Source organism: Leucoraja erinacea, chromosome 29 (assembly GCF_028641065.1).
Source record: "Leucoraja erinacea ecotype New England chromosome 29, Leri_hhj_1, whole genome shotgun sequence".
NCBI classification, from domain to species: Eukaryota; Metazoa; Chordata; class Chondrichthyes; order Rajiformes; family Rajidae; genus Leucoraja; species Leucoraja erinaceus.
The window spans coordinates 24,004,659-24,014,837 of NC_073405.1; the positions used below are offsets into that span (position 1 = coordinate 24,004,659).

Below are 10,179 nucleotides of genomic sequence, written 5' to 3' on the forward strand. Positions count from 1 at the left end.
TTTCTATAGGTTTTTCCTTTTATTCTGAGGCTGTGCCCTCTGGTCCTAGACTGTTCCACTAGAGGAAACATCCCCTCAACATCCACTCTATGAAAGAATGAATAAATGAATGAAAGATGTTTATTGACCAAGTATTCGCATACAAGGAATTTGCCCTGGTGCTCCACCCGCAAGTGACAACATGACATATAGTGACAGTTAGGAATGACATATAAAGCATCAAACATTACTAGCAAAACATTATTGATTAAACATGTGAATTAAATAAAATGCCAGATCAAAAGGAGGCTACAAATTTTGGGTTATTAAGTAGAGCTACTACTTGTGGGAAAAAAAGCTGATTTTCTAGTCTATCTAGGCCTTTCACTATTCGATACGTTTCAATGAAGTACCCGCTCATCCTTCCCAACTCTAGCGAGTACCAGAGGTCAAGATTGAAACTGGGACTTTTTGCTTGTGCAGTAGCAACGCTCCCTGCTGTTCCACTATCCCTCCTTTCCATTGGGAGGAGTTTGTTTGTTGATGTACGTCACTGAAGTGGCCATCACTTATTTTCCAAAGTGCATTTGTTTAAACTCTTTGTTGATATTCAACAGTAGGCCATCCGTGGCGGAATGCCCTTTCAACCCGTAGAAGAGTTTTGCAACTATATACTAGTTAACAATCTAAAATACTCAGACAATTATAGATGCATTGTTCTGAATGAACAATTGCGAGCGGCGTTTCAAAGATATTCCTGAGATTTTTTCTTTACATCAAAGACTAGAGGGCATAGCTTTAAGGAGAGAGGGGTACAGTTTAAAGGAGATGTACGGGGAAAGTTTTTCTTTCTACACAGAAGTGGGTGCCTGAAACTCGCTGCCAGGGATGGTGGGGGCGACAGGTAGAATAGTGGCATGTGAGGTTTTTAGATTGGCACATGGATGTACAGGGAATGGAGGGGTCTGGATCATGTACAGGCGGGAAGGATTAGTTGAACTTGGCATTATGTTCGGCATGGACATTGTGGGCCAAATGGCCTGTTCCTTTGCTGTGTGGTTCTATGTTCCATGTTTGTTAGTGGTTTATGGAAAGTCAGTAAAGGTGGCCAGACCAGCATTTAATGCCCATCCTTAAGTACCCTTGACAAGGTGGTAGCGAGTCACCATTTTGGACCACTGCAGTTCACCTGGCAAAGATGTTTCTGTGGCACTGTTGAGGTAGGGGTCCCAGAATGATGCAAGGAACCGCAGGGAATTTCCAAATCATGATGGTATGCAGTCCAGAAAAGAAACTAGAAGGAGTGTTGTTCTCATGTGCCTGCTGCCTTTTCCAAATAGAAAGGGAACGTTCTCCTGCATGCAAAAAGATGTTGGCAGGTGCACCGCAGAACAGCAACTTACCCTCGTTTTTGCTTCAAAAAGGATGTAAGAGAACTTGAAGGGGATCCGAATCCCAAGACTCGATGCCAAGTTGTTTGTTACGAGGGCTCGGCCAAATCCCACATCAGTGACATCAAATATTACTGGCTACAGGGCGCGAAGAACGGGGGCTATCCAGCGTTTGTGATGGAAGCCAACAGCAGCACCGAGCAATCCCTCCAGGACGTCAGCGCCGGGCAAGATGCGATTGATCCCCGGGAGATGGAACGTTTGCAGCACCCTGCACCAGAGTGCAACAGCGCGACCATGAATGAGTACCAGGCCCACGAGAGCACAATATTCGCCGGTTCGTCAAACCCGGCATCACCTCTTCACACTTGCTCATCGCACGATGGCCATAGTCTGTTATCACAAATGCGGAGCATCCCAGATGGCAGCCATGGTAAAACTCTGCTGGAGTCAAATCATGCACTCGACGAACAGGAAATGTTGTGCAGCTTTCCATTTTTAATGAACTTGCATAATCATATGAGCTCTGAAATATTAAGTTTAAATACATAGACTCAGATGCCGTCATGCAAAAGGTTGCATGGACCAAAGTCTGACTGGCTCATCATAGCCCATGTGCCATCAGTCTGAAGAAGGGTTTCAGCCCGAGACGTTGCCTATTTCCTTCGCTCCATAGATGCTGCTTCACCCGCTGAGTTTCTCCAGCATTTTAGTCTACCAGAGATACTATTGTTGGCTACTATTGTTATGTCTTCATGATTGTTAATGGTACATTACCAAATGTAACTAAAAACTCTGGAAAATCAACTGCAGATGCTGGAACCTTGAACAAAACACAAAATGCTGGAGGAACTCAGCAGGTTAGGCAGCATCTGTAGATGGACTGGACTGGCAGCATTTCAGGTCACTGCTGGAAACATTGTCTGTCCATTTCCTCTTCAGATGCTGCCTGACCCATTGAGTTCCTCCAGCACTGTGTGTTTGCACTTAAGACTCATCTCTGTAGCAATCTGCATGTACTATCTCTGAGAGAAAATAATGGGAATTTATTTCTAAAAGAAAACAAACCATCTATTTTTTTTTAAAGTTCTAAACAAAATCTGACCTTGTTATCACTAAAATTATAATCAGTTTTCAAGGTGAACATTGTCCATATGTTCTGAAAGATCTAATTTTGGTACTATATCAACATTTAAATGGCATTTATACAGGTACATGAACTGGAAAGGTTTAAAGGGTTTTGGGCCTAACGTGGGCAGGTGGGATTAGTGGGACATTCTGGTCGGTATGGGCAAGTTGGGCCAAAGGGCCTGTTTCCGTGCTGTATGACTATGATGGAATAAGATGAAATCAAACCACATGATTGAACTTGGCTTGATTATCATTGGGGAAGGTACAGTCATAGAGATGTACAGCATGGAAACAGCCCCTTCGGCTCACCTTGTCCACGCTGCATTCTTGGCTAGTCCTGTTTGGGTTTTTCCTTGTCAATTGTGCCTTGTTTTGTATGCTATCTAATCAAAACAGATAATATACCTGGCGATTTAGACGCACCTGCGTCGAAGACACGCCCCCATTTTGAGCTGCTAAATTTTGGGGAAAAAAACAAACATTTGCCGTGGTGGCGGCCATTTGCATTGCGTATTGTTTTCATATAAAATAAAGATAATGTATATACCGGTAATAAAAACAATACAGTGTTCGGAATAAAATAACATTTTATTGTGCACGACACAAAGATTACAAAAACGAAAAACATTCTAATATTCAAATCTGAAAAAGTCACTACTATCATCCGAATGTTCAAAGCATGATAATTCACCAGGGGCATCACTGCTGTTCGGAATATAACTATTATCAAATAGAATGTCGTCTTTGAGCCATCTAACGCTTTACTGATGCCACATTTTTTAAAAGCTTTGACGACAATTTCAGTCTTAACACGGTTCCACGATTTTAAAACCCACTCGCGCACCTGAGCAGTGGTTGGCCTTTTCAAACGACCTGTTGGTGTTAGATCGTGGTCTGTGCTCCTCATCCACTGATTCCATTCCTCTTTCATAATGGATGGATAACGTTGATGGATATGTGCAAAGGCTGAAATTGGCAAGTTAATCCACCGGGGATCACTACAAGTTTTGACTTCACTCTCTTTACCCTTTCTTTAGTAGCTGTAGTTAGGTGAGCACGAAACTTGTCCTACACAAGTAGGGGTGGTTTTTTAAGAAGGCCCCCGGGATGCCATGACCAGACCTTATCCAACCAGAGCTTCATTCCATCTTCATCCATCCATCCATCCCTTTGAATGCACGTGGAGAACAATCCCTGGTGGAATTTTGTCTTTTGGGATGGGTTTTCCTCTTTAAAAATAAGTAGTGGTAATATAATCCCATCCACACAACATGATAGCACTGCAGTGTAGCGGGTTTTCTCGTGTCCAGATGTCTTTATAGTTACCGATTTGGAGCCTATGATATCCACTGTCCTATTTGATACCACATCAAACGTTAACGGCACATCATCCATGTTTCCATGCTTCCTCATACATGTTTCCAATTTGTCCCAGTTCACAGTCTCTTTTCTAGCATTGATTACGTAGATATGAAATTCAATGATTTTGTTTTCATACTTTTCAGGCATTTTTGGAGCGATTCTTGTTTTAGTTCTCATCAAAAGTCCATTTCTCGTCATAAATCTAAGGCACCAACGACGTGTCATGAAAATCATCCAGACCTTGTGCTGCTTTGATTAGTTAATAATAGTTTTTGTTGACATTGATCTGCCCGCATTTCTCTCTTCAACTATCCAATTCTTAATTTCTTCCTCGAGTTCTGGCCACTTTGCTGCAGAACAATGCAGGTTACGTTTAATTCTTATCGCAGGCTTCAACAGGTCCTCTTGCCTCCTCCAATAATGTATCATTTTCTCAGTTGGCGATGATCCAAAATGTCTCTCTGCAGCCCTGTTGCCGTCTTCTTTCGCATATTCAGTAACTTGCAACTTGTAGCCAATGGTGTAAGAACGGCTTTTTTTTTTTGCAGATGCCATAATATGGGCAGTGTTAAACAATATAAACAGAATTTCCAGAGCTTCTACTTAGACCAGGTGTTTGAAGTGGCGAAAATCAACCGTGCGTGACTGCATGTTGTCGCTTCTCATCAAAACAAATGATTGCATTGCCGTGTAGTATCAAAACGCTTCCTATAGGCCTATGAACAACCTAACCTTCGGCCTCCAAGACGCAGGTAATTTTTCGTGCCTTATTTTAGGGTAAAAAATAGCGTCTTCGACACCGGGAAATACGGTACATAAATACAATCAACCCAAACTAAAAAGAATCAAGTCAAATTCAAGTACAAGGGGTGGAGCAACAAGTAGGTTTGTTGCAAAACCTACCTTCAGCGGGGCTGCAGATCTGTCCCAGCCCGTGTGCGCGATTTTGGCGTCGTTGAGAGGGGGGCGGGTTTAAAACGCGATTTTCCCTAGGCTATTCAAATCGAGGTTGTTCAGCCTACTTAGTTGCTGATGAAAAATCGCTGGGAGATTCTTTCGCTGGAGCTATTTTTAAACTATAATGGTTAATTTAGTTGTTATAGTAAGTTAAAAATTATCCTCTAAACCCGCGACGGCCGACAACTGGATGGATCTCATACAGCGGACAACAGAAGGTAGGTTGTTTATTTTTACATTAAAAAGGGGTTCTTAAGATCCCTTTATACAAAGTTTAATGTTGCGAGTAGCTAATTTGGGGGCCCATTCAATCCAGCAGTATTTTTCTGGGCATATGGGGTACAAATCCACCGTAATGGGAACGTTTTAAACCAGTGCGTTCCACAGAGTTCCAAAGGATTCCACTCGAAAGCTGATTTAAATGGCCATTAATTTACAGCAATTGAACACTAAATTCCTTCCATTTGGCCTATAAATTAATGTAAATGAGATTTAAAAATCATGTTTTATTGTGAATTTTTTGTGAATGTTCTTTGGACACTTACGCTATTTAAAAAATGTTAATCTTTCCTTAAGAAATGGATAGATGTTTAGATCTAGTAATTGAAGTTTGGAATTAGCTACAATTGGGTAACTAACTAATGTGCTTTAATTTGTGTGCTAGAAATGCACGCAATCAGATGGTAGGCAGCGCGACTCTCGTCAGCAGCGGCTTCTGCAGCCCGTCTGCGTTTTTATTATTTTTTGTCTATGTTTTTATGTAGTTTTTGTTATTTTTTGATGGGGTGTGTGTGTGGGGGGGTGGGAGGGAGGGGGTAAGGGGTAACTTTTAAATCTCTCCCTGCACGGGAGACCCGACCTTTTCTTTGTCGGGTCTCCGTTGTCGTTGGGGCTGCAACGGGGAGCGGCCTCCAACAGGAAGACCGGGGGCTCTGGTGCCGACTACTCACCTCACCGTCGCGGAGCTGGCCGAGTCCAGAGCGGGTGGAGCGGTGGTGGAGCGCTGCTGCGGCCCGACCTCCGGAGATTCGGAGGCTGCAACTGCGGGTCTGGCGGACGGCGGCACCGGGAGCCCGCGGGTCCCTGGAGGGAGACCGCTTTTCAGGGCTCCCGCAACGGCGACTTCTCCCGCCCGAGTTGCGGGGTTGAAGAGCTCCTGGAGCGGGGCCTTACAGCATCGCCCCGCACGGCTTGGAATGGCTGCGGGACTCTGCGAACACACGCCGGGGCTCTTACATCAAGACCAAGTGTGCGACCTTGCATCACCTGGCGTGGCTTTAATGGCCGCGGGACAATCGCCATCGTCATCGCCAGCCGGGGGGGGCTTTGACTTTGACTCTGACGTCGGGGGGGGGGGGGGGGGGGGGGGGGCAGTGGAGAGATAAGTTTTTTTTTTCTTGGCCTTCCATCACAGCGATGTGATGGATGTTTATGTAAATTATGTTGTGTCTTGGGTCTATTTGTTTGTAATGTATGGCTGCAGAAACGGCATTTCGTTTGGACCTCAAGGGGCCCAAATGACAAATAAATTGAATCTTGAATCTTGAATTTCAGGTCATCCAAGTAAAATTTCTTTCAGTTCTCTTTATTTTTAAGAAACTTATGGCCATTTCACTGTCCTCGATCACAGCTTTTGTGTTAATGGAAAATCAATATGGAACAAGATGCAAACATCCGAGTATGAAAATGACCATAACTTTTTTAATACTTGAGATATGAAAGTGAATTAGGTGTCAAATTAAATTTCTTTTTATGCTTTATCTGATGGGATAAATTGCAGACTTGATTCTTAAAATCTCAAAATGTTGTAATATTGCTACAACAAGGGGAGGATTCAGTGCTAAATATAATTCACAGCATCAGTTCTGTAGAGAAAATCCTACGTCTGCAATGGAGAAGAGGTGAATTGGTCAGTACGCTGGCTTATGGAAGAACCTTTCAGAAGCCTGACAACAGGTGGGAAGATTCTGTTCCTGAGTCTGGCGCTGTGCGCTTTCACATTTCTTTATCTACTGTCCAACAGGAGCAGGGAGAAGAAGAAATGACTTGTTTGGAAAAATACTTTGATTATGTCGGCTGCTTTCCTGAGGCAGCGTGATGGGGTCAATGGTGGGGGGGGGGGGGGGGGGGGGGGGGGGGGGGGGGTTGCATCCATCCCAACCAAAGGTTATAAAACATTGTGGATAGTGTTACAAGGTCTTGAAATCGATGGAATTATCCCTCAATGATAATGTCTGAGAGGAATTTCACACAAGCATTATTCACATGTATGTTCCTGAAATACAGAGTGCAGGGATGTCAGATCCTCACTTTTGGAAGAGTGTGGTTTCAGTATTTCACCCCAACTCATGGATTGCAAACCTTGATCAATTGCTAAATGAGCATTTGAATGTGGATTACAAAATGCAAAACAAATATTTAAGAAGCAAAACAAATATCTCGAAGACACAAAATGCTGGAGTACCTCTGCAGGTCAGGCAGCATCTCCGGACAGCATTTCAACTTGGATTCAAAATGCAAAATATATATATAATGAGCAAAGCAATGATCTCAACGTCGACTCTCCATTATTGCATCATATCATTTGTCAGAGACTTTATTCAGTCTCACTGCTATAACATCGCACTTTTCCACATTCTTTAAGTTATAACTTTACTTTAGACGTTAGAGATGGATTGTGGAAACAGGTCTTTCGGCCCACTAAGTCCACGCCGACCAGCGATCACCCCATACCCTAGTGCTATCCTACACACTAGGGTACAATTTACCTTTTTTTTTTCAACCAGAGCTAATTAACCTACAAATCTGTTCAAATTTGCTCCAACAAAATGTCGTTGTCTTGTACAATGACAATAAAGATTATTATTATTATTATTATTATTATATCTCTGGAGTGTGGATTTTGCACTTTTGGAGTGTGGGAGGAAACCACGTGTACTGAGGTACAGTGAGAAGCTGTTGCTATCTAATCAAAGAAAAGACTGCAGATGCATTTTATTGTTCTACATCACTCTACGTCATCGTCTATATCTCTCGTTTCACTTTTGCATGACTTTCAGTCTGAAGAAGTCTCAACGCCGAAACGTCACCCATTCCTTCTCTCCAGAGATACTGCCTGTCCCGCTGAGTTACACCAGCATTTTGTGTCTATAGATGAATAACATTGAGCTGTCCACAGTGCACAGATAAAGGATACAACTTATAGTGTAAAGATATAATATTGAAGTCTGATGGTATCGGGATGTTTAGTGCTATCGGGTTTAATGGTATTGAGTTGTCGTCTCATCTTATAATGATTCAGTTTTTCACTACTTTGCATGTAACAGTCAAAAGATTGAAACAATTTTGCTTTTGAATGCTTGATTGTTACCAAGTGCTGAAATTACTTGGTACGGGAATGATATAATGTGCGATTATTGTTGGGTCTGTTTGTACTTTCACTTGATACAAACTGTCATCCTATAACAAATGATTGAAAACAGAGATCGGTTGGTGGCAGGTTGCTGCCCCTTGCAACCACCAAGAGACCAGTCACAGAGACCTCTCTCCGTTATTCTGTTGCCCCCCCCCCCCGAGTAATTCAATCACTGGTACTTTCCAAATTTGCTAAGATCCGGAGATGCCAAATTTGAATCGGGTCTGGGTTGAATTAACACTGTAGCAACTTGATGTAAATCCAGGAACACTCTCTGGCATAAACCAGTAAATTGGTGTTATTTCCCAGAAAAGGAAGCATTTTTCTCCAACTCCGCTGTGTATTCCAGGCTCTCACGTGGCAATAGAAAATCGGAGGTTCCAAAGCTTAGATCTAACTCGTGTCTCGTTGCTATGTGACCCTGGCCAACATCTGGTATCAGTGGGTGAGTATTAAGAGTCACAGAGCTGTACAGCAGGGGAAGGCCCTTCAGCCCAGCATGTACAAAATCATGAGAGGAATAGATCGGGTAGACGCACGGAGTGTCTTGTCCAGAGCCAGGGAATCGAGAACCAGAGAGGGGAAAGATTTAATAGGATGGTCGGTGTATGGAACGAGCTGCCGGAGGAGGTGGTTGAGGCAGGGACTATCGTAACGTTTAAGAAACATTTAGACAGGCACATGCATAGGACAGGTTTAGAGGGATATGGGCCAAATCTAGGCAGGTGGGACTAGTGTAGATGGGACATGTTGGCCAGTGTGGGCAAGTTGGGCTGAAGGGCCTGTTTCCACGCTGTAAAGGGCCTGTCCCACTTGCGATTTTTTTTTGGTGACTGCCGGCGTCATATCAGGGTCGCCAAAAGATTTTGAACATTTCAAAATCCAGCAGCGACAGAAAAATTTGTGACACTTGAGGAAATACCGTGCGTCAACACGCCGTGTCACTACGCGTCACCACCTCGTTACGCCACGTCACGCCGCATCACGCCATGACTTTTTCGATGACCTGATACCTCAGTCAATTATGCCAGCAGTTGGCGAAAAAAAAATCGCCACATGGGACAGGCCCTTAAGGCTCTATGGTTAAGCTGAGCAAGTTTGGCAAACTGGGCTAGTTCCATCTGCCTGGACCTGGCCCATATCGCTCTGAGCCTTATTGCCCCCTAAACCCATAGCCCTCTTGTGCTCAGATGTGCCAGCCTGACCCCTACGCTGACCTAAAAGCTTCCTGGTGTAGAATCATAAAGTTACAAACTACGTTTGACACAACACGAGAAGCTGAAAGATAGTTTTTTTTTAAAGTACATTCTTTTAAAGTCACTTGTAATTTGTCAGGAAACTGAAATCGGCATATAGAAAATTAGTTTATTTTATACGTCTGTCCAAATCATTTCAGGCCAATAGTTGTAGTCTAAGGCATTAATAATACACTTGGACCTAAAGTGACAAAGTGGATAACTTCAAGATGTGTTATAATGGGATTCGTTTGACCTTGAGTTCATGCTGGATAATTTGCCCTGATTTTATTGGAGAAGCAGTGAATTGCTGGCAATTGGCGGAATCACAACATTTTTTCTCAATTTCATGAATTAATAACAAATGTTTCACTGTTTTAACTACCATTGCACCAGTGTGTCCACTCAATTCTCTTGCTTATGTTACTGAAAATATAAGATTTAGTTTAGATTTTAGTTTTAGAAATACAGTGAGGAAACTGGCTCTTCAGCCCACCGGGTCCGCACCGACCAGCGATCCCCGCACATTAGCACTATCCTACACACAATTGGGACAATTTACATTTATGCCAAGCCAAATAGCCGACAAACCTGTACATCTTTGGAGTGTGGGAGGAAATGCAGCATCACTGGAGAATATAGATAGGTGACGTTTCAAGTCGGGATCCTTCTTCAGACTGATAGGGATGAGTGGGGTGGGGAGCGGGGA

General features: G+C 43.3%; 1 protein-coding gene across 1 annotated transcript in view; it reads left to right on the forward strand.

Annotated features, from left to right (window-relative positions):
- The window catches only part of LOC129711330 (interleukin-6 receptor subunit beta-like), a 61,427-nt gene extending 57,650 nt beyond the window's left edge, over positions 1-3,777 (forward strand). Inside the window, exon 17 of the mRNA XM_055658912.1 lies at positions 10-3,777. Coding sequence (XP_055514887.1) covers positions 10-93 — 84 coding nt within the window. The 3' untranslated portion in view covers positions 94-3,777. The remainder of the gene's footprint in view (positions 1-9) is intronic.
- The last annotated feature ends 6,402 nt before the right edge of the window (positions 3,778-10,179 follow it).